We start from the raw sequence: 24,809 nt of genomic DNA, 5'->3' as shown, positions 1-24,809 counted from the left end.
CGAAGTAAGAGCCGTAGCTACTTCGATGGCCTTTAATAAAAACCGTTCTCTGCAGAGCATAATGGATGCAACCTATTGGAGGAGCAAGTCAGTGTTTGCATCATTTTATCTTAAAGATTTCCAGTCTCTTTACGAGAACTGCTACACCCTGGGACCATTCGTAGCAGCGAGTGCAGTAGTAGGTGAGGGCTCAGCCACTACATTCCCTTAATCCCATAACCTTTTTTAACCTTTCTCTTGAATGCTTTTATTGTTGTTTTTATGGTTGTTACGGTAGGCTAAGAAGCCTTCCGCATCCTTTTGATTTGGCGGGTGGTCTATTCATTCTTGAGAAGCGCCTGGGTTAGAGGTTTTGTAGAGGTCCTTTAGTAGGGGTTGCAACCCTATATACTTTAGCACCTTTGGGTTGATTCAGCCTCCAAGAGGAACGCTGCGCTCAGTAAGGAAGACGAACTTAAAAAAGAGGCAGAGTAACGGTTCAATTCGACTTCCTTACCAGGTACTTATTATTTCATTGTTATTTGAGATAACTGTTATATGAAATATGGGATACTTAGCTATCCTTTAATCTTGTACACTGGTTTTCACCCACCCCCCTGGGTGTGAATCAGCTACATGATTATCGGGTAAGTTTAATATTGAAAAATGTTATTTTTATTAGTAAAATAAATTTTTGAATATACTTACCCGATAATCATGATTTAATCGACCCTCCCTTCCTCCCCATAGAGAACCAGTGGACCGAGGAAAAATTGAGGAGGTGTCAACAAGAAGTACTATAGTACCTGGCCACAGGTGGCGCTGGTAAGTACACCCCCTTCTAGTATTGTGATAGCTGGCGTATCCCTCCATAGAATTCTGTCGGGCAACGGAGTTGACAGCTACATGATTATCGGGTAAGTATATTCAAAAATTTATTTTACTAATAAAAATAACATATTTTGAAAGTGTAATGCTAGGGACTGTAATAGGCGTCTTCCAAAGGCTTCTCTCGACCCTCATACTGTTTGTTCCAATTGTCGGGGTAAAACCTGTCAATTGGGAGATCGGTGTGAGGAATGCGTGGGCCTTTCGGAATTCGATTGGCTCGAATATGATAAGTATACACGCAGACTAGAGAGAGATAGGGTAAGGAGAAGTTCATCTAGGTCCGTAGATTTTTCCTCTCCACATGCCCCTGAACCTAATCCTTCCCCTGTAGTGGTTGTTCCTAACCCCCCTTCTAGCACTCAGGAACCGTCTATGCAAGACATGTTACGTGCTATTCATGCCTTGGGGGAGAGAGTTGAAGCGTTAGCAAGTGACCGTAATCAACTCATGGCTGACGTGAAGGAACTTAAGTGCCATAGTGCCACGGCGGAAAGTGGGAAAGTGATTAGTGCGCAAAGTGTTGTGAACAGTGTTGCGACCGAGGGTTCGTCTGTTCGTGCCTGTCGTTCACCTAGTCCGGGACCTCTTGCAAGCTCCCAAGCCCAGGGGAGAAGCAATGTCGTACGACTTATGGGTTCGAGAGGCCTTGATCAGCAAACAGACGTTCCCTCTATGGTATCAGGCGTATCTCGTCAAGATCGCCCCTACCATAAGACGAGAGAGCCCATTTTTACCTCGTCTTCCGAAGGCTTTTCACGCAAGAAACCATGGAGCAAGGTTTCTAGGCCTCTGAAACGCAAGTCGGTCCCTTCAGGACAGGTCCAACGTCCTGGATGTAGTCATTGGGACAGTTCGGACCCGTTGCTGTCATCGGATGACTGCTCGCCGCCTAAGCAAGGCAAAGTTGTGCCGTCTCAGGCGCTAACCCCGTCTGTTACCGCACCCGTTACCGTAGACCCTAAATGGGTTATACTGCAGGACATGCAGTCTAAGCTTGCGTCCCTTATGGAAGACTACAACGCAGAGAAGGTTTCCGTTGAACCCAGCCGTTTATCTCATGGAGATCCTGGCCTTCAGCCACCCAAGCGTTCTGTTGTGCGTCCTGTTGACGTTGGTGTAGCCATCTCCCGTCAACCAGTTGGGGTTGTACCACACCCGATGCGGTCTCGTGTGGATTTTCAGCCGCATGTGGACGTTAGGCAACTCGCTGATGCTCCTGGTGACGTTCAGGACGTTCGCCAACCATCAGAGTTGACTTGTTTTGACGCGGTGCGTCAACCTCCGCAACCTAGAGTTGTTTTGACTGCACAACCCAGGCGGTCTAAGCAGTCTCGGGTGGACGCTGTGCGTCCTCACGCACCTGTTGTTGTTGACAGTTCCCAGACTGTTCAGCAGTTTCAGGACGCTGCGTCCTGCTCCGCCACTTATGCACCAGTGCGGGCGGACGCTGCGTGTCAAGCATTGCCAACCCCTTTGCTTGTTTCTCATCAGTTGTCAGATGAGGAACTTTCGGATGAGGACGTTGCTGACCCTCAGCCTGAGGATCATCCTTCAGATATTGATGAGCCTAGAGCAGTTCCGCCATCTATGGACTTTAAAAAAGTCATGCTCATTTTTATAGAGTTGTTTCCTGAACACTTTGTCTCTGTGGCTCCTCGTTCGCCGCCGTCTGAGTTTGTTTTAGGCGTACCTGCTGCCATGCCAGCCTTTACAAAACTCGTTCTCTCTCGCTCATCCAAGAGAGCTTTACGGCTGTTAGGCGATTGGTTGGAAACCAAGAGGAGTTTAGGGAAGACGGCCTTTGCCTTCCCCCCATCTAAACTCTCGTCTAGATCGAGCGTCTGGTATGCCACGGGAGAAGTTCTCGGCTTGGGAGTTCCTGCCTCTGCCCAGGGCGACTTCTCAAGTCTTGTAGACTCTCCCCGCCGCCTAGCCATGAGACGCTCGAAGATTAGTTGGTCATCCTCAGACCTTGACCATCTACTTAAAGGCATCTTTAGGGCTTTTGAAGTTTTCAACTTCCTTGACTGGTGTTTAGGAGCCTTGAGTAGGAAAATCTCATCAGCCGATAGAGATGTCTCCTTACTCATTATGTCCTGCATGGATAAGGCCATCCGCGATGGATCCAATGAGCTCTCCTCCTCGTTTACGTCAGGAGTCCTAAAGAAACGATAGTCTCTGTGCTCTTTTCTGTCAGCAGGAGTGACGTCCTGTCAACGATCTGAGCTACTCTTTGCCCCTTTGTCTAAGTTCTTGTTTCCTGAACTTTTAGTTAAGGAAATAGCGTTGTCTCTAGTGCAGAAGGACACCCATGACTTGGTTGCGTCCTCGGCTCGCAAAGGGACCCCTTCGTCTGCCTTGTCTGCTAGACCTAGGATAGACACTCCAGCGTCCAGGTTTATTCCGCCCTTTCGTGGCAGAGCCCCCAGCAGGGGAAGTACTCGTGCCGAAGGGAAGAGAAGATAGAGGAAAGGAGCCAAGTCCTCGCGTGGCAGAGTCTGACTGCCCGCAGCTTCAGACAGCAGTAGGTGCCAGACTCAAGAACTTCTGGCAAGCCTGGGAGAAGAGAGGCGCAGATCAACAGTCTGTGAGGTTGCTCAGAGAGGGGTACAAAATCCCATTTGTACGCAAACCTCCTCTAGCGACGTCCCCCATCGATCTCTCTCCCAGGTACCGAGAGGAAGCAAAGAGACAAGCCCTGAAACTAGAAGTGTCTCTTTTGCTAGAGAAGGGAGCGGTGGTCAAAGTCTCGGACCTTCAATCACCGGGGTTTTACAACCGTCTCTTCCTAGTACCGAAGAAGACAGGAGGTTGGAGACCGGTGCTAGACGTCAGTGCTCTGAATGTCTTTGTCACAAAGACAAAGTTCACCATGGAGACCACGAAGTCAGTCTTAGCAGCGGTCAGAAAGGGAGACTGGATGGTCTCTCTCGACCTAAGAGACGCTTACTTCCACATCCCCATTCACTCAGATTCCCAACCTTTTCTGAGATTTGTGTTCGACAATGTGGTGTACCAGTTTCGGGCCCTGTGCTTTGGCCTAAGTCCTGCTCCTCTCGTGTTTACGAGGCTTATGAGGAATGTGGCAAAATTCCTCCATTTATCGGGTATCCGAGCCTCCCTTTATTTGGACGACTGGCTTCTCAGAGCCTCGTCCAGTCATCGCTGTCTGAAGGATCTCAATTGGACTTTAGATCTGACCAAGGAATTGGGACTTCTGGTCAACTTGGAAAAGTCCCAGCTGATCCCATCCCAAACTATTCTGTATTTAGGGATGGAGATTCGCAGTCCAGTTTTTCGGGCTTTTCCGTCGGCCCCCAGAATAGATCAAGCCCTGCTCGTAATCCAAAGGATGTTGAAGAGAGAACGTTGCTCAGTCAGGAATTGGATGAGTCTAGTAGGAACTCTATCATCCCTGGAGCAGTTTGTCTCGCTAGGAAGGCTACACCTCCGACCTCTACAATTCCATCTGGCTTTTCACTGGAAAAAGGACAAGACGCTAGAGGCGGTCTCGATCCCGATTTCCGAAACAGTAAAGACTTGCCTGAATTGGTGGAAAGACAATATCAGTCTACGAGAGGGACTTCCCCTAGCAGTTCAGAAACCAAACCACGTTCTCTTCTCAGACGCATCGGATTTGGGTTGGGGTGCGACACTGGACGGTCGGGAATGTTCAGGTCTGTGGACCTCAAGTCAGAGGAGCATGCATATCAACGGCAAGGAGCTTTTGGCAGTTCACCTGGCCTTGATAAGCTTCGAGAGTCTCCTTCGAGACAAAGTGGTGGAGGTCAACTCGGACAACACCACAGCCTTGGCGTACATTTCCAAACAAGGAGGTACCCACTCCCTGACACTGTACGAGATCGCAAGGGACCTGCTCATCTGGTCAAGAGATCGAGGCATCTCCCTGGTAACGAGGTTTATCCAGGGCGACTTGAACGTTCTAGCAGATTGTCTCAGTCGGAAAGGTCAGGTAATTCAAACCGAATGGACCCTCCACAAGGATGTGTGCAAGAGGCTTTGGGCGACTTGGGGTCAACCCACCATAGACCTCTTTGCAACCTCGATGACCAAGAGGCTTCCAATCTATTGCTCTCCAGTCCCAGACCCAGCAGCAATACATATAGATGCCTTTCTCCTAGATTGGTCTCACCTAGACCTATACGCATTCCCTCCATTCAAGATTGTCAACAAGGTACTGTACTGCAGAAATTCGCCTCTCACGAAGGGACAAGGTTGACGTTAGTTGCTCCCCTCTGGCCCGCGAGAGAATGGTTCACCGAGGTACTTCGATGGCTGGTAGACTTTCCAAGAAGTCTTCCTCTAAGAGTAGACCTTTTACGTCAGCCACACGTAAAGAAGGTACACCAAAGCCTCCACGCTCTTCGTCTGACTGCCTTCAGACTATCGAAAGACTCTCGAGAGCTAGAGGCTTTTCGAAGGAGGCAGCCAGTGCGATTGCAAGAGCGAGGAGAGCTTCTACCATTAGAGTTTACCAATCGAAGTGGGAAATCTTCCGAGACTGGTGCAAGTCAGTATCTGTATCCTCGTCCAGTACCTCTGTAGCCCAAATCGCTGATTTTCTCTTATACCTGAGAAGAGTTCGCTCCCTTTCAGCTCCCACGATCAAGGGCTACAGGAGCATGTTGGCTTCGGTCTTCCGGCATAGAGGCTTAGATCTTTCCAACAATAAAGATCTACAAGATCTCCTTAAGTCTTTTGAGACCTCTAAGGAACGTCGTTTGGCTACACCTGGATGGAATTTAGACGTGGTCCTAAGATTCCTCATGTCAGACAGGTTTGAGCCTTTACATTCAGCCTCCCTGAAGGATCTCACTCTTAAGACTCTTTTCCTGGTGTGCTTGGCCTCGGCTAAAAGAGTCAGTGAGCTTCATGCCTTCAGCAAGAACATCGGTTTTTCGACAGAAAAAGCCACTTGTTCTCTTCAACTTGGTTTCCTAGCCAAGAATGAACTACCTTCTCGTCCTTGGCCTAAATCTTTTGATATTCCTAGCTTATCAGAGATCGTAGGCAACGAATTAGAGAGAGTATTATGCCCCGTTAGAGCTCTTAAGTTCTATTTAGCTCGTACTAAGCCTTTACGAGGTAAATCTGAAGCGTTATGGTGTTCGGTTAAGAAACCATCCTTACCTATGTCAAAGAATGCTTTGTCATATTTTATCAGATTGTTAATACGAGAAGCTCATTCACACTTGAGTGAGGAAGACCGATCTTTGCTTAAGGTTAAGACGCACGAGATTAGAGCTATAGCAACTTCCGTGGCCTTCAAGCAAAATAGATCTCTGCAAAGTATCATGGACGCGACCTTTAGGAGAAGCAAGTCAGTGTTCGCGTCATTTTACTTGAAAGATGTCCAGACTCTTTACGAGGACTGCTACACACTGGGTCCATTCGTAGCAGCGAGTGCAGTAGTGGGTGAGGGTTCAACCACTACACTTCCCTAATTCCATATCCTTTTAATCTGTCTCTTGAAATGTTTTTAATATTGTTTTTATGGGTTGTTCGGAAGGCTAAGAAGCCTTTCGCATCCTGGTTGATTTGGCGGGTGGTCAAAGTCATTTCTTGAGAGCGCCCAGATTAGGGGTTTGATGAGGTCCTGTTGTATGGGTTGCAGCCCTTGATACTTCAGCTCCTGGGAGTCTGTCAGCATCCTAAGAGGATCGCTGGGCTCCGTGAGGAAGACAGACTTACAAGGCAGAGTAATCGTCTAAGTCAACTTCCTTACCAGGTACCTATTTATTTTGGTTTTGTTATATTGATAACTGTCAAAATGAAAAAACTCTTAGCTTATACGCTGTAAACATAATTAACTCTGGTCTCTACCCACCTCCTTGCGTGTGAATCAGCTATTATATATTCACCGGCTAAGTTAAATATTTAAAAATGATATTTTAATTATAAAATAAATTTTTGAATATACTTACCCGGTGAATATATAAATTAAATGACCCTCCCTTCCTCCCCAATAGAGACGCAGCGGGACGAGAAGAATTGAAGGTTTTGTTTACATACAAGAGTGGTATCTGGCCGACAGTTGGCGCTGGTGGGCACACCCGCAACCTGCATAGCGATCGCTCGCGAGTTTTTTGAGTATGTTGTCTGTCGAGCCGCAGAGTTGCAGCTATTATATATTCACCGGGTAAGTATATTCAAAAATTTATTTTATAATTAAAATATCATTTTTGTTTTTTGGCTTCCGCTTTTGTAACTTCCTTTTCATTTTTCTTAAAATCTTCATTATTTTGTGGTTATTTAGTTGTTTTGACCTTTGTTATTGTTTAATTCTCTCTCGTCACTTTTCGATATGGCCAACCCCTCCCCTGTATATAGGAAGTGTAGTAAGGGTTGTCACACTCGCCTTCCTAAGGGTTCTATTGATCCGCATACAATGTGTTAAATGTAGGGGAAAATCGTGTTCTTTTGGGGATCGGTGTGAAGAATGTTCTTCATTAACTGAAAGTCAGTGGGTAGCTTATGAGCGTTATACTCAGAAATTAGAGAGAGATAGGATTAGACGTAGTTCTGTCCGTTCTGTGGATTTACCTGTCTGATATCATTAATCCTATTCCTTCCCCCGCAGTGGTAGATCAAGAGCCGAATGAACCTACGATGAGGGAGATGTTGTCCGCGATTCAAGCTCTCGGTGTGAGAGTTGAATCTTTAGCAGCGGTTAAAAAGCAAATTATGTCAGAAATTAATTTACTTGAAGGTGGTCGTACTAGTGATCAATCGAGTGTCAAAAGTTCAACAAATGTGTTCATTGTTGTGGAGGGCGCGCCTGCGCGATCCTGTCGTTCGCCTAGCCTAAGACCTCTGTCAAGCTCCCGGACCCAGGGGAGAAGATATGTCGAACGGCGAAAGGGAACGAGAGGCTTCATCAATCGCGCAGACATTCCCTCGAGTGATCCTGCTGCCGTAGCTCAGGTCGCTCACCCTCACCATAGAAAAGGTGAGGTTAGTGCTTTGTCCCCTTCTTCAGATGAAGGGTCACGTGACGAGAGGTGGCGTCAAACCTCTAGACCGATTAAGAGGAAAGTTCAGTCAGTGGAAGAGCGGCACGTTCCCTCTCCGCAACAGCCAGGTTGTAGTCATTGGGATACACCTGAGCGTTTTCGGTCCCTTGACGAGTGTTCGCCTGCCAAGCGCTCGAACGTGGGTTCCTATATAGATAAAGTGATTCATTCAGATGCGGAGTTAATACCTGGATCGGGCGTGACGATTCATGCTCTGCCTCTCCCTTCGGATTAGGGCTCTTCTCCTGAAAGTGGTAAACGGTTGGATAGCGATGAAGAGGGCAAATTCGCGGTAGAAAAGGCTGCGCGATTATCGCCTCAAGGTGATCCAAAGTGGTCTATGTTGTTGGACATGAAACAGCAGCTCTCGTCGATGATGCAGTCTTATCGACCGGCTGTTGGCAGTGCGGCTGGGCGTCAGTCTTCCGTGGTAGACCCTTGTCGCACAGGCCGCCTATTGTCTCTGAGGCTGACGTGATATTGCACAGGCGGTCTCCCAGTTTCACTGCTCAGTGGCAGGTTGAAGTAGATTTGTCTCGGCAGAGCCCTGTTTCACAACATATAGCAAAAGCGCATACAGCTGATCGTCAGTCCAAGCGTGACGACGCTTGCCAAATAGCGGAGCGGGCCACGAAGCGGCAGGATGGGAGCAGGCGCGAGGCAGAGCGTCGGTGGCAGTAACAAGCAGAACCTAAGCGGCAGCGTGACGAAGCTCAGCAGTTAATCGATGAAGCCGCGGAGCATCAGCGGCAAGGCCGGCGCCCAGCGTCAGCGTGACGACTCACGGCAATCGAGTCATGGGATGGTGGAGCGTCAGCGCGAGCATCGCGTGAGCGCAGCGCGCCAGGATGCGGCGGAGCATCAACGCCAGCTAGATTCTCCCTATAGTAAAACCAGTCGTGTCAGCAAACGCAAGGCGAGTTGCTGTCAATTGGATGTGAATATGGAACAACGCAAGCGCGCCCATGTCGCCACTGATGCGCCTGCACAGGAAGGTCAATGTTATGATCAAAACACAGCTCCAATCACTGATTTGTTGGAGGAAGATCCGGATGAGGTTCTATCTCAGGAGGAACAATTGTATGATATCTCGGAGGGAGAAGAGGAGAAACCACCTCAACATTCGGTGGACCTCAAGAAGCTAATGCTAGTCTTCACGGAATTATTTCCAGACAATTTTACGCCTGTTGCTCCGCGATCTCCTCCTTCTGAATTTACCTTCGGTAAAGCAGCAAAGACATCCTTTTATATTATTATTATTATTACTATCCAAGCTACAACCCTAGTTGGAAAAGCAAGATGCTATAAGCCCAGGGGCTCCAACAGGGAAAAATAGCCCAGTGAGGAAATGAAATAAGGAAATGAATAAATGAAGAGAACAAATTAACAAAAAATCATTCTAAAATAAGTAACAACGTCAAAACAGACATGTCATATATAAACTATTAACAACATCAAAAACAAAAATGTCATGAAAAACTATAAAAAACCTCATGTCAGCCTGGTCAACAAAAAAGCATTTGCTCCAACTTTGAACTTTTGAAGTTCTACTGATTCAACCACCCGATTAGGAAGATCTCCACAACTTGGTCACAGCTGGAATAAAACTTCTAGAGTACTGCGTAGTATTGAGTCTTATGATGGAGAAGGCCTGGCTATTAGAATTAACTGCCTGCCTAGTATTACGAACAGGATAGAATTGTCCAGGGAGATCTGAATGTAAAGGATGGTCAGAGTTATGAAAAATCTTATGCAACATGCATAATGAACTAATTGAACGACGGTGCCAGAGATTAATATCTAGATCAGGAATAAGAAATTTAACAGACCGTAAGTTTCTGTCCAACAAATTAAGATGAGAATCAGCAGCTGAACACCAGACAGGAGAACATTACTCAAAACAAGGTAGAATGAAAGAATTAAAACACTTCTTCAGAATAGATTGATCACCAAAAATCTTGAAAGACTTTCTCAATAAGCCTATTTTTTGTGCAATTGAAGAAGACGCAGACCTTATATGTTTCTCAAAAGTAAATTTACTGTCGAGAATCACACCTAAAATTTTGAAAGAGTCATACATATTTAAAAAAACATTATCAATACTGAGATCCGGATGTTGAGGAGCCACCGTCCTTGCCCTACTTACAATCATACTTTGAGTTTTGTTAGGATTCAACTTCATACCCCATAATTTGCACCATGCACTAATTCTAGCTAAATCTCTATTAAGGGATTCACCAACCCTAGATCTACATTCAGGGGATGGAATTGATGCAAAGAGAGTAGCATCATCTGCATATGCAACAAAAATGGTTCTTTCCCGCTCTTCTAAGAGAGTATTGAAATTAATGGGGGCATGGTTGGATTCAAAGAAAGCTCTGGGCAAAACATGCTTCGCGTTTCCACCAGCCAAATTAGCTTCTAAGTCGAGCATTTAGTATGAGACTTGGGAAGTCTTGGGTTTGGGAGTTCCGGCGTCTGCGCAGGGAGACTTCTCAAACCTGGTGGACTCTTCCCGTCGCCTGACCATGAGGAAGACTAAAGTGTGGTGGTCAGTGTCGGAGTTTGACCATCTCTTGAAAGGATTGTTCAGGGCTTTTGAGGTGTTTAATTTGCTTGACTGGTCACTGGGAGCCTTAAGCAGAAAAGTAACCGAAATGAAGGACACAGATACGAGTAATCTTGTCCAGCTTGTGTCCTGTATGGACATGGCAATTAGAGATGGCTCTAACGAGCTGGCTGCTCTGTTTACTGCGGGAATTGTGAAGAAGAGAGCAACTTTGTGTTCCTTCCTCTCTGCGGGGGTCACTCCATGTCAGAGATCGGAGTTGCTTTTTGCGCCCATGTCTTCGGCTATTTTTCCGCAGGACTTAGTGAAGGAAGTGGCCGCAAATTTGACTCAGAAGGCTACTCATGATTTGGTTGCCAAAACAGTCAGTAAGGTTTTGCCTACGTCCTTCTCTTCTCGTAGAACAAAGGAGGGGACATCATATTCTCATTCTGCTTAGCCCTTTCAAGGCAAGCCTGCAGGGAGAAGTAATTTCAAATCGGAGGCATAGAAGTCCAAGAAAAGAGGAGCCAAGCCCAGTCGAGGCAGGGTCTGACTGCTCTCCCCTTCAAGCAGCAGTGGGAGCCAGGCTAAACTACTTCTGGCAGGCCTGGGAGAAGAAGGGAGCGGACCCTTGGTCCGTACGTCTTCTAAAGGAAGGATACAAGATTCCGTTCTTATCAAAACCTCCTTTAGCCGCAGATCCTGTGGATCTTTCGCCCAAGTACAAGAGAGAACTAAAGAGGTAAGCCATGCAGCTTCAGGTGTCACTTTTGCTGGAAAAGAGATCGATAGAGAGGGTGCGGGACTTGGAGTCTCCGGGGTTTTACAACCGCTTGTTCCTAGTCCCCAAGAGTTCAGGAGAATGGAGACCGGTTCTGGAAGTAAGGGCCCTCAACTGCTACATCCAGAACTCAAAATTCACCATGGAGACTCAGAAGACCGTTCTGGCAGCTGCGATGAAAGGCGACTGGATGGTATCATTGGACCTCCAGGACGCTATTTCCATGTTCCGATACATCCAAGCTGCAGGCGTTACCCGAGGTTCGTATACGGGAAGGAAGTCTTCCAGTTTCGAGCCCTTTTTTTCGGCCTCTGCACAGCTCCTCTGATTTTTACGAAACTAATGATGAATGTGGCGAGCATGCTGTACTCGAGAGGCATCAGAGCCTCCCTGTACTTGGACGATTGGCTTATAAGAGCTCCCTCAGCCGATCGCTGTTTGAAGGAACTTCAGTTGACTTTAGATTTGACAAAATAATTGGGACTTCTAGTGAGCACAAAGAAGTCACAGCTGACTCCATCCCAGAAGATCCTTTATTTGGGGATGGAGATTCAGAGTCAGGATTTTCGGGCTTTTCCGTCGCCTGCAGGAGTTCAGTCAGCACTTCTAAGGCTGGAGGCCTTTATGAAGAAAGTCACTTCAGTAAGAGAATGGATGAGTCTTCTGGGAACCCTCTCATCTCTAGAGAAGTTTGTATCCCTGGGGAGACTGCACCTACGTCCCCTTCAATTTCACCTCAATGCTCATTGGAAGAGGGGAGACAGTCTCGACAAGGAGAGTATTCCCATTACGAGTACGATCAGAGCACACCTTCGATGGTGGAACAACGCTCACAGACTCAACGAGGGCCTCTCGTTGGAGCAGAGGAACCCAGACCTCGTGTTGTTTTTAGACGCCTCAAATTCGAGGTGGGGAGCAACATTGGGAAAAAGAGAAATCTCAGGTCGTTGGACAAAGGAACAGGAGGCTCTTCATATCAATCAGGAGCTCTTAGCAGTGCCCTTAGCCCTCAGAGGATTCGAGGATCTGGTCCTAGATAATGTGGTTCAAGTCAATGCGGACAGCACCACGGCCCTAGCGTATATAGCAAAGCAGGGGGGGACCCACTCGAAGTCACTGTACGAGTCAGCGAGATCTCTTCTCCTTTGGGCGAAGGAAAGGAGGATTCTTTTATTGACACGGTTCATTCAAGGAGTCAAGAATGTGAGTGCGGACAGGCTCAAAAGGGAGAACCAAGTTCTTTCCACCGAGTGGACGCTACATCTGGACGTTTGCAAGAAGCTGTGGCGGTTATGGGGTCGTCCCCTCATAGATCTGTTTGCGACCTCCAAGACATAGAGTCTGGGAACGTACTCCTCTCCAGTTCCGGATCTCGAGGCAGCTCACATAGACGCGTTCCTGTTAGATTGGACACACATGGATGTGTACGCATTTCCACCCTTCAAGATCCTTTACAAAGTGGTGCAAAAGTTCGTATTTCACAAGGGGACCAGGATGACCCTAATTGCTCCTTTCTGGCCGTCAAGAGTCTGGTTCACGGAGGTACTGGAGTGGATAGTGGACGTGCCGAGAAGCCTTTCCGTCAAGAGCAGATCTTCTCAGACAGCCCCATTTGGCAAGAAATCACCAAAACCTCTGAGCTCTACGTCTGACTGGCTTCAGACTATCGAAAAACTCGCAAGATCTAGAGGATTTTCGAAGGAGGCAGCCAAGGCTATTGCAAGAACAAGGAGAGCCTCTACCATCAGGGTGTATCAGTCCAAATGGGAAGTATTCAGACAATGGTGTAGGGCTAACTCAGTTTCTTCGTTCAATACCTCTAAATTACAGATTGCCGATTTCTTTTTAGATCTTAGTAATAAGCGTAACTTCTCTGCCTCGACGATTAAAGGATACAGAAGTATGCTGGCAACTGTTTTCAGACATAGAAATTTGGATCTCTCCAACAATAAAGATTTACAAGACCTTCTTAGGTCTTTTGAAACATCTAAGAGATGTCATCAAGTTTCACCTGCTTGGAATTTGGATGTGGTACTTAGATTCCTTATGAGTGACAGGTTTGAGCCTCTGCACTCGGCCACTTTTAAAGATATGACTTTGAAGACCCTTTTCTTAGTGAGCTTGGCGACGGCTAAAAGAGTCGGTGAGCTCCATGCTTTTAGCAAGAACATTGGATTCAGAAACGGGAAAGCGATATGTTCCTTGCAGCAGGGTTTTCTGGCCAAGAATGAACTTCCTTCTCGTCCATGACCCAAGTCTTTTGAAATTACTAATCTCTATGACATATTGGGCGATGAGATTGAAAAAGTACTCTGTCCTGTTAGAGCTCTAAGGTTATATTTGGACAGAACGAAGAGCTTGAGAGGCAGCTCGGAGGTGCTCTGGTGTGCAGTCAAGAAGCCCTCGCAGCCTATGTCGAAGAATGCTCTATCCATTTTTATAAGGCTTTTAATTATAGAAGCTCATTCATAGTGTGATGAGGCAGATCTTAGACTGCTCAAGGTGAAGGCACACGAAGTAAGAGCAGTGGCTACTTCGGTAGCTTTTAAACAAAATCGTTCTCTGCAAAGCATTATGGATGCGACTTTTTGGAGAAGTAAGTCTGTTTTTGCATCCCATTACTTAAAACATGTCCAGACTCTTTATGAGGACAGCTACATTTTGGGTCCATTCGTTGCTGCGAATGCAGTAGTAAGTGAAGGATCTACCACTACGTTCCCCTAGGAACCCTTTTCTTTCTCTTGAAACTTTGTTGTTTTATGGTTGTGTGTGGAGATTGGTCGACAGTCTTCCGCAATCTGCTGATTTGGTCAGGTGGTCATGTTGTTCCTTGAGAGTGCCCGGAACAAGGGTATTAGTGGAGGTCCTGTCATGTTATAGGTTATGGCACCGTTTGACAGCTCCTAGAGATCATCAGCCCCCTGGGTGGACTGCTGGATCTTCTAAGGATAGCAGACAGAATGAGGCAGAGAACCATTGCTGTCTGCTTCCTTATCAGGTACGAACCTCTTAGGTTACTTAGGTGTAACTCTTAAGTGAATTTCCAATCAAATTGCTGTCTCTGACCCGCCACCAAGGGTGTCAATCAGCCATTCTTATATAACCAGCCGGTAAGTTTTATGTTTAAAAATTATATTTTCATAATAAAATAAATTTTTGAACATTAATTACCTGCTGGTTATATAAGTTTAAAACCCACCCTCCTCCCCTCTAGAGACCAAGGGGCAAGGAAAATCTGAATTGGTTGGATTAGTTCTACCTGTAGTCCACCACGGCGCTAGTGTACACCTGGCATATCTGCGATAGCCGCGAGTTTTAAATAGTTCTGCCGGGGCGTCAGGGACTTTAGCCATTCTTACATAACCAGTGGGTATGTTCAAAAATTTATTTTATGAAAATATCATTTCAGACTATAATCATCCTAATATGTCTTGTTAATCTTTCTTTTACAGTACCTAAATTACCCACCAATGCCAAGTATAAAAAGCTGTGACCAAAACAAGACAGATTAGTAGAAACATCTTAAGATTTGTCAGAAGAGAATTTATATAACAAAATTCATATATACAGTAGCTGTTCCTCCGCACCATAGCAGAAGTATGGAATCATGTTAGGTACATTCTTAAGAAGTTTTACCTGTTCTGTGTGAGCCTTTGCTTTGAAATGTATATAAAGAGAAATATCAGCAGATATACAATTGTTTATTAAGAATATTCAATTTGATTAAACTTCTGTGAAATTTGACAGGAACTTTATTTTTATAAGGAAATGCTTTATTTACTTCAGGCCTAGACTTTCATACGAATCATATATTGTTTAATTTTGTAGAGCAGAACTATGCTTTTCCAATAATATTTCTTCTGAATGTACCATAGATCATTTTACCTTTAACCTGATACTTTTACTTTTTTGTTTTACAGCTATTCTTCTCCTGAATGTACCTTAAATCATTTTACATTTAACCTTAGTTACTTTTTTCCTCTTAACCCTTTTACCCCCAGGCTATTTGGAAATTTCCAATCCTTAACCCCCATGGGTTATTTTTTTTCAAGCACATTTTGCAGTATATTTTTTTTTCAAATTGCTCTAACAGCGTTAATTTTCGTCACAGAGAGGTCAGGTTGGCCTCATTCTCTTGGAAAATGCTATAAAAAATATGCAAAAAAAAATTTAAATAGCAGTTTTTTGCAAGAACGTACCGGTACGTCCATGGGGCTAAAGGGATGAGTTTTGTGAAACGTACCAGTACGTCCTTTGGGGGTAAAAGGGTTAACAGGTACATATCTCCTGGATGTACCATAGATAATTTTACCATTTTAACCTGATACAATTCCTTTTTTTTAGGGTTATGGGTCTTCGTTACCATTCTACCAAGTGTACTAGCCGTTTTATCAACCCGACAACGTCCCTTGGGCACGAGAGACTACATCGGGTGGGGAATCTGGTTAATAGGTTACCTGATTGAAGTTGTCGCAGACTACCAGAAGTCGTCCTTCAGAAATAACCCAGCTAATAAGGCGAGTACAGTTTTAGGTATTGTTCTAATAGCTGCCTATATCTAGAGATTTTAGTTTGTTCTATCATCATTATCTATGAGAGGGAAGTTTTTATTTTGCTTTGACTGTCAGTAAAATACTTGGGAAACTTGGGTTTCTTTTCGTAAGGAAGTTTTTATTGTATATGTTTGTACGTTAAACTTAGTGTCTAATTTTTCTTCTTGCAGAAAAGCTTGGACTTAAAGGCATATAGCACATGAATCCTTGGGAAGATTCATTAAAGTAAATAATGATAGTGTTAATTTTTTTTATTGTAGTAAAAAAAAAAAAAAAAAAAAAAAAAAAAAAAAAAATTAAAACTAGCCAAAATTCAATGAGAATTTTGTTACCTCTGTGTAGGATTTGCACAAAAGGGAGAAGCAGCAGGATAGGAAAGGATAAAATTATTTATTCTTTTCATCCTAATATTGTACTATACTATCTTATTTTATCTTTTCTTTCAGGATAAATTTATCAACACAGGACTGTGGTCATTGTCGCGACATCCAAATTACTTCGGAGAGATACTGCTCTGGTTCGGTCTTTATGTCAGCGCCTCTTCAACTTTCTCTGGATGGGAATACTTGACAAGTAAGTGACAGAAAATATTAATGCTTCTTGAAAGACGTTCACAGCTCCTTGTCGTGGTTTCTTACTAATAGATTTCTCCACTAACTCCCGACTCACTAACAGAGTAATTAACCCTATTACCCCCGGGGTATTTGGAAATTTCCAACCCTTAAACGCCAGGGGGTTATTTTTTTCCCAGCACATTTTGCAGTATAGTTTTTTTTAAATTGCTCTAACAGCCTTAATTTTTGTCATAGAGAGGTTAGGTTGGTCTCATTCTCTTGGAAAATGCCTGAATTTTTTCAAAAAATTATCAACAATATGAAAAAAAAAAAAATTTTATAGCATTTTTTTGCGAGGACGTACCGGTACGTCCATGGGGTAAAGGGATGGCTTTTGTGAAACGTACCAGTACGTCCTTTGGGGGTAAAAGGGTTAAGCATTTCAATTCTGAAACTCACTGTTCAGATTTATAAGGCTACCAGCCGCATGTGCTAAGATTTCCTAACAGTATTCTTTTGTATAATATTTTCATGAAAACAGTACTTTAATATTTTTAGTTTGCTATAAAATCACATTCTGTTTTGTGCTTTCAGTATATTTATTAGAATAGATTACAATCTTATCTTAAAAATTGCATTACAGAACTTTTAATTTAATTGTAAAGTCTTCCGAGATATGTTATAATTTATTTCGCATTGAAGTCCTGTTATGTCTAAAAAGAAACTATTAGGAGATTCAATTGGTAAAAACAAGCATTAGAAATATCAAAATTGGTTTCTTCTAGTGCAAAGATTCTTTTCACGACCACTTCTTATTACTCTCCAAGGGTTAGGAGAAGTGATTTCCAACCTCCTGTTAGGTTTTATATAGGGTGCTAGCTTATTCTTTATACTTTTACAGTATTTCCTTCCTTATTTTCCTTGCTCACTTTCTTATTGCTTATTATTCTTCTTTCCTTTATTCAGTATTATTCATATTCTGTCTAAATTAATTTCATTTAATGTTTATTTTGTATATAAGATTTTACTGCATAACCTTAATTTGTTCTTGCACCAATACAAATTTTCATCATTTAATAGGAGACTTGATCCTAGGAGGGCAGAAATCCCCATAATCCAACTGGTTGGTTCAAACAAGGGAACTATCAATATACTTCACTCCTATGAAAGAGCAGAAGCGATGACTCGGTCAATTTCCTAACTGTATGAGCATGAATATGTTGCAGGTGTTGGGTTGTGTCTCCAAAATGTATGGCCACTTATGAGAAATCCACTATCCGTAATCCGCTTCGTCTGGGAGATCAATACAAAACACACCTGTAAAGAAAAATGACTATAGTCCATTTCTTTTATCGAGGCAGATTTGCACCGACTCGGAGCGGTCCTTTTTAGCTTGGAAAATTTTCCTGATCGCTGATTGGTTAGAATTATCTCGTCCAACCAATCAGCGATCAGGAAACTTTTCCGAGCTAAAAGGACACCGCTGCGAGTTGGTGCAAATCTGCATCGCTAAAAGAAATTGACTATAGATCTTGAACCTTTCCAATCCAGCACATTACTGGACAACTGTTATATCCCAATAGAAGGGAAGAGAGAGGAGGAGAAAGGCCAGATATTCTACCTGCATTTCTAGACTTTCGTTGTGACAGCTATCTTGAGCGAAATGCTTCTTATTCCGGGAGGGAGCAAGGTTCACAACGTAACTTGCTGGAATGTTCTGAAACTGGAGACAAGCTGTAGTTGTGTGTCCGAGTATTGGGTTTTGTCGTTAGCCATCAGCCTCCTATCTATGGGGTGGTGGAAGAGTCGCGGACTGTGTTCACAAGGGAAGGGTAGGTGGTGGGCGGGGGCTGTTCTAATCGCTCTCTCCTTCTTCTCCTCCTAGCCTCCTCATTTTGTCTCCTCCTCTCCTCGAAGTCCACGGTGCCATGGTGTACGGTACTCCTCCAGGTTTTCCTGTCCTTGGCTGTTTCTTCCCATGAGGAAGGATCGATGTCAGTTAGAGCCAGGGTGCGCTTTAGTTGATCTTTATAGCGCATTTTCATCAATACAAACCATTATCCTTTACTTAAGAGGATAGATAAATGCAAAGTAGGATTAATGCGATTATAACGAGATGTAATGACTTTCAAACGTAGGGAGGCAACCACCGGCCCACTGACGACTCGCTTAAATTTCAGGCGTCATTGAGAATAGAATTTTGAAATGGTTAATTTTCTTTTCTTTCTTTTCCAGCATGTTTGTGCCTTTTGAAAGGGGCTTTAGGCGAATGCTCAGCGCCTTCTCAAGCGTAAGAAGTGTTTCTTCCCCTGGGTTTCTTTGGAGGCTTTGACCGCATCCAAGGGCTTCTTGTTGAAAATGACAAATTCGTAGGTAATTTTGTATTTTTCCTACTATACAAACCGTAGCTATTTATTAGGGGTGACTCGCCCGTTAGGTTAATGGGAAGGGTGAACGTCCCTGCCAATCTGGCTTTTGGCTTTGCCCAGGGGCTCCTTATCTGAGTATATTAGAACTAAAAAATAAGGAGTCCCTGCCGTCGCTAAAACCTTGCTACGCAAGGTCCGCGGCCTACGCAAGCTTTGTGTTGAGACATGCAGAAGTGTGACTGTCTAGGTAAAGTTATTCCGAGTCTATATAGGAAAAACCTGATGTAACCAAGACTTTCCCAATACCACCTCGCCCGGGTTTGGGGATGCAACAGTATTAGCTTAATACAGTACTAGGTACACAAGGGAGCATGGTTTACCTGCTGTGGTTTAAGGTCAGCTTATGCAGAGAACCCAGGATGCTGCTTTCCCCACGAGAGGGTAGGATGAAGAAAAGAATAAGAGCCAGTCAAATCTTATCATTCACGCAGACTAAAACCGGTTAACAGTGTCCTCAACCTTCTGCTACTTGTCCAATAATGAGCTTGAGGTATACAACCAGCTGTTGTGCAGCCACCACCAGACCGATAGAGATCGTATCGAGTTCCTGTGGGTCACGTCTTGCAGGAGAAAGGTTGTGAAAGTCACCTGGAGCATTTACATCCTTTCTTGTAAAACCTGCGTCACAGAGTAATCTGCTAAGAAGGACCAGGGGCATAGTTATGCCCCTGACACTGTGAGTCGTCATGTCGACATGATGTTTCGGTGACCCTCCTCTAGTCCCTCCCAGTGCTGATGACAAGAGAAGGGACCAAGGTGGGCTGTTGCCATTTTCTTTACCTAAAGTCTCATACCTTACCCTGGGTACAGTAACGGATGATCTGGATCGTCCGTTACCGAGTGGAAACTGTGTCTGGCGTTATACTCAGGGACGAAACTGAACATAGTCTTTCGCCCTTCTCAATAATGGGGGATGTCGAAAGAGAGACCATGGAGTTCCTTGACTCGTATGGTTGCTGTCCGAGTGTGTAGGAACATTTCTTAAATCAGGAGAAAATTTGTTGCCTGGTGAAGTGGAACATAAGGAGGTCTCTTTAGAGATCAGAGAATTTGAGCCATGTTCCGAGAGGAAGGTCTCAATTCCGACTGGAGAAAGGCAAGTTGTAAATCTGTATGAATTAGGAAAGGTCTATCGATGAGAGGATGTCCCTTTCTTTCAGTTTGAAGGTGAAGGATCAAGGTTGAGTGATCATCTTTACCTGTCGAAACTGAATAGGGGGTCTTTTCCTCTTGTATATACATGAGGATTCCGCTATCGCTGGAATAGAGGTATCGAGTGGAGAGAAACACTTTCACATGACACCAACCACACAAGACGTTATACTGCCTGGTAGACTGATGCTGAGGAATTCCTCAGATATCTAGACAACCTTTTCACAAAAGAGGTACTGGGTAGTCTCCAGCCATACAATCATAGCAAAGCTATAGCTTGTGGTAGGTGTCGAAGTGGGTTGTCTGTGATGAGGAGAGGGTTCTCTTGGAGAGACTATCGGGAGCTGCAAAAGGTTTGGAGACCGTTCTGCATAATGCCCTAGCGGAGCTAGGAGAGTCCTTGAGAGGTTGACCGATGTTCTAGCCTTTTTGAGTGTCCTTCTCTAGATAAAACTGGGACGAGACGTAAACGTCATTGTTGTACCCACCGTTGTTGCCAGAGCGCCTTGGGGTCTAGGACCTGAGATTCAGGAGCGTTGCAAACAGATCCCTAGTTGGAGGACCCCGTAAAGTCGGGACTTAGTCGGCTACAAGGTGATCCAAAGACCATTCGGTATACCTTATCTGAGATGCTGTGCACAGATTGTCTGCGAGCACGTTCTTCTAGTCTGGAATGAAGCGGGCTGATAGTGGTACCGAACAGACTTTTGCCCATCTTAGTGTTTATACTGTTAGATGGGAAGAGGCTACAAGCAAGTTCCTTCTTGCTTGCCGATGTGAGTCTCTATGTGGTGTGTGGTGTTGTTGTCCATCACATCACTGAGTGGTCTGTTAGGAACCAATGAGGCTGCTGAAGGACCGGAAAGTTGGCCTTCATCTCTTAAGAGATTAAGTGAAGGTACTTTCGGACTCTGTCCAGAGGGCTGAGGTCGTGTGGTGCAGCACTATGGTCCCTCCTCTCTTCTTTTGATGTATTCTAAGCACAACATCAAGTCCGAGGGGTGGGTAAGGATGAGAAGGTTATGCCGCTCTGTAGATTCTCGATTGACACCCATCCCTTGAGGTTCGTCCAAATTTCTGGTCCCATGGGGGTCAGAATGTTTGGGGGATCGAGGGCCTGATTCCAGTCAGACTCGAGTCACTTTGGAGTGGGAGTTGTTCTCGTTTAGGAGAAAGGTTTTTAGGAGATTGGTGTCTAGAATCATTCCCAGATACACCAGTCTTCTGGGAGGGAAGTAGGGAAGACTTCCGCAGGTTTACCCCGATCACTTGATCTTGGTAAAAAGACTTCAGAAGTTCCGGTGCTAATGCAAGGTTGCCACTGAGTCTGCTAAGGTCAGTCAGTCGTCCCGAAACGGAGGAGACAGAAGCCGATCCTGTGAGATCAGGATGGGTGTAGTGGAAAGACCGAAGCACAGTGCCCTGAACTGGTGTTTCTTGTTTGTCTAGCCTGAATCTTCCAACCTTCCTAGATGGATGGTTTGGGCCTGGAAGTAAGTGTCCTTCAGGTCCAGTGTGCAAATAAAGACCTGAGGTCTTAGCCCTTGTTCGAACTCCAACATGGTGTGGACATTGACCCAAAGGACAGCTCCTTGCAGATCCTTTTGCATGGAAGATTGTCGACGCTGGAGTCTTGACTCGTGTCTAAAGGATCAGACGCGATACCCAGTGTAAGAATTCTTCCCTGAGAAATAATTCCTTTAACTAACAGAAGGAAGACAATGCTTAGCCTTACCATGCGCCCTGGTGGGATTGATGCTATTTCTTAGAATAGAATCAATCTGGCGAATGTTAATCAATGGTTAACAGTTGTTACTGTGCAGTTGGAGACTACTCGCATGTAGTTCCCTGTCGACAAGCCGTTGAAGAGGGTTTTAGAATGTTTGCCGATCACTTTAGTGTGATGGCGAACGGTCAGTAGCAAGAAGTATGTTGTATACCTTCTGATCTATGGAACTACGGGCAGAGGTTGACTAGTAAGTTCGAGTCACGAACTGCTGGAGAATTGCCGATGATTGGTGAATCGGCGGCCAATGGTGAGCTAGAGAGCCGCAAGCTGATTATGGTCCCCCCCCCTGGTTGGTCAGAGATCAGCAAGCTTAAGATGGGCTGGTCAGAGATCAGCGAGCTGAGTTCAATGCTCGAAGCTCATCTGCCCATCGGTGATCTAGTGATCAGCAAGCTGATGACTGGTTATTGACTAGCAATCGGTGATTGGAACGCTGGCAATCGGAGATCGTTATTCATTGGAGGGACTAGAGGTCAAAGATCAGCGTTGAGCTAGCAATTGGCGATCTGGTGATCGGTGACCTAGCAATCGGTAAACCGTAAACTAGCCATCAGCAAACATTGATCTAGAGATCAAACTATTGATGCTTTATGTTTGCTGACAGTGGTCTGTCAAGAAAATAAAGAAACTTCAGAAGAGACAGGGACCAAGGATACCCCGTTTCGATTCCCCTTGTATGATGGAATCTTCGGGATCTTGAATCCTTCTGTAAAGCCTCTTTCCTCTTTTTCCAGCGGCAATGTTATGTTTGCGGGGAGAAATGGGGCAATGGTGACCTGTCCAAAAGTTTTATTACTTTTTTCTGCTTATTGCGCGAGTGTGCAGGAGAGTACTGGAGCGATGGCACACAGGATGATGCTGGTGCTTAATTTCTGCCTGGAGAGCAGGCAAGCACTGGCTCTTTGGCAAGAGCTGGCTTATTCGATCTGAGACTGCAACTGCGCAGAAGAGCGCTGGCACGCAGTAAGACACTGCGTAGTTTTGTGCAGTCTCCCTAGAATGCGCCGAAGCGTGACTGGTTGTGCAAGGGTGGGGGCATTGAGAGTACTTCGTGGAGACTGCTGGCTCATGCGTGTGGAAGACAGTCAGCGCGCAGGCGGCGGAAGACTGCTGGTGCCCGGGCGCGGAAGACTGCTGGCGCCCACTCGCAAAACTATTGGCGCACGAGCGGAAGACCATCGGCATGCGTGCATGGAAGTCTGTTGGCACGCGCGCATGACAAAGCTGGCAGGAGGGAGCTGGTGATCCTCAGAAGAGTCCAGGACCGAAGTCCAAGGACTAACTGTAGCGTAAGGTAGCGACAGTAAGTCGGCAGGTCAGCTGGCAGGACGACTGGGATGAGCCCTTTGGAAGGGCAAACATCCACTGATGGCAACCTTGAAAGGTCCATAGAAGAGTCCAGGACCGAAGTCCACGGACTAAGTTGTAGCGCAAGGTTGCGCTGGTGGGTCTGCTGGTAGGATGATCAGGAACTGATGAATCCCATGAGGGTCGGTGGACCAGCAAGCTGGCCTTCGGAGGAGTCCAGGACCAAAGTCCACGGACTAAGTTGCAGCGCAACGTTGCGCTGGTAGGTCTGCTGGTAAGATGATCAGGAACTGATGAGCAGGGTGATTCTCCGAAGAGGTTTCTCTATGAGTGGCCTCTCTTAGAACGAGAGGTGAACACTTCGTAGAAGAGACTTGGTGACGCCCGTGAGGGCTGGTGGATCAGCAAGCTGACCTTCAACAGTAGCGATCCTCCGAAGAGGAGTCTCTCTGAGTGGCCTCCCTCGCGAACGAGAGAGGTGTCTGACCGTTGTCCTTCGGAGCACGCAAGGTTATTTCTCAATCTTGGCAGTCTACTTCTCTCCAGACCTTATGGAGATGACTTGCCAGCGCACTCTTCCAGATGCTCCTATTACAATGCCATATCCAAGATAAGGTCACCAGTCAAGCAGTCTTCAGGATTTTCTTCTCAGATGAGCCTCGCCAGACACACGTTTTTGGACGTGCGTTTCCAGACATACCTTCTCTATAGGCACATCTCCAGACATACCTTCTCTATAGGCACATCTCACTGATGCACTCCTTGTAGGCAGGCGGTTCCCAATGCCCGGTCTTATATCCGCCTTCTCTTCTAACATGTCTTCCAGACAAGCGTCCTATGATGTGCTCCTTCAAGCGTTGTGGCCCAGATAGGCATTGTTCTCTGGTATGTCTATCAAGGCAAGAACATCTTCTTTAGAAATGTTTCTCAGAATCTCACTTTGCAGACATGCGTCTCCCAAACGCCCTATCTTGGATTCTTCTTCCCTTCAAGTAGCTCCGCCAGAAGCATGCATTACCAAACTTATAGACGCTCCTGCCTTATGGGTGCACCTTCCAGATGCGTGTCTCCCAGCTAGGCTACCACAAGAGCAACTTAACTTGAAGCATATTTACCAGATAGGCACGCTCGTCTCCCAATTTATCTTTCCTACTCATATCTTTCAGGCACGCATCATAGGTCTCCCATCCACTTGGAAGGCATTGTTTTCTACCAGACATTCCTCAAGGTGCTGTACTGTACTATATCATGTAGGTCAGTATCCCATGAGAATACTGTACATGTCTTTCTCTTGAAGGACAGGAAGGGAGCCATCAGCCTTCTTTGTCACACCTTTAGAAGCGTGAGAGCTAGGCTCAAGCCTTCTTGGTCAGTCCGAGCCAAGGAAACCTTAGATAAGATAAAGTTTCAGGTCTCCAGAAATGAGGATGCCTCGAAGCATGGTAATCCTCCCACTTGATTTCTGCGGCCTTTACGATGCAGAGTAAATACTATCAGACGCAGCAGGTTCTCCCATCCTCTCTTTCACTAGATTCCTGCAGTTGCAACCTTGGCACGGATTTTTCAGCAGAACGTCTTTCAGCAGTTCCAGTTTCATCCCTGCGATAGAGGCTCCTGGTAAGAGTCCTTGATCGACCATTTGTCAGGTACGAGCGGCTACCTAGCCGATAAAGAGGATATAAGCGATCTTAGCAAGAAGCAGGCCCTTGAGGACATTATCTTGTCGGGAGTTTGGGCGGTTGAGTATCTAATGCCCCAGGCAGCCAACCATTGGGCCAATTGGTTGCT

The 24,809-nt window shown here is 45.5% G+C and overlaps 1 protein-coding gene across 2 annotated transcripts in view; it reads left to right on the top strand.

Moving 5' to 3' along the window:
- LOC137625747 (uncharacterized) overlaps nt 1-24,809 on the top strand; it is a 51,158-nt gene that overhangs the window by 24,834 nt on the left and 1,515 nt on the right. For both annotated transcript variants that reach the window (XM_068356641.1, XM_068356640.1), the window contains 2 exons: nt 15,581-15,753; nt 16,236-16,362. In XM_068356641.1, the coding sequence (XP_068212742.1) occupies nt 15,581-15,753; nt 16,236-16,362 (300 nt within the window). The remainder of the gene's footprint in view (nt 1-15,580; nt 15,754-16,235; nt 16,363-24,809) is intronic.

Source organism: Palaemon carinicauda, chromosome 32 (assembly GCF_036898095.1).
Source record: "Palaemon carinicauda isolate YSFRI2023 chromosome 32, ASM3689809v2, whole genome shotgun sequence".
Taxonomy (NCBI): domain Eukaryota; kingdom Metazoa; phylum Arthropoda; class Malacostraca; order Decapoda; family Palaemonidae; genus Palaemon; species Palaemon carinicauda.
Note: the sequence above shows the minus strand (reverse complement) of the source record. Positions and strands in the feature narration are given on the sequence as shown.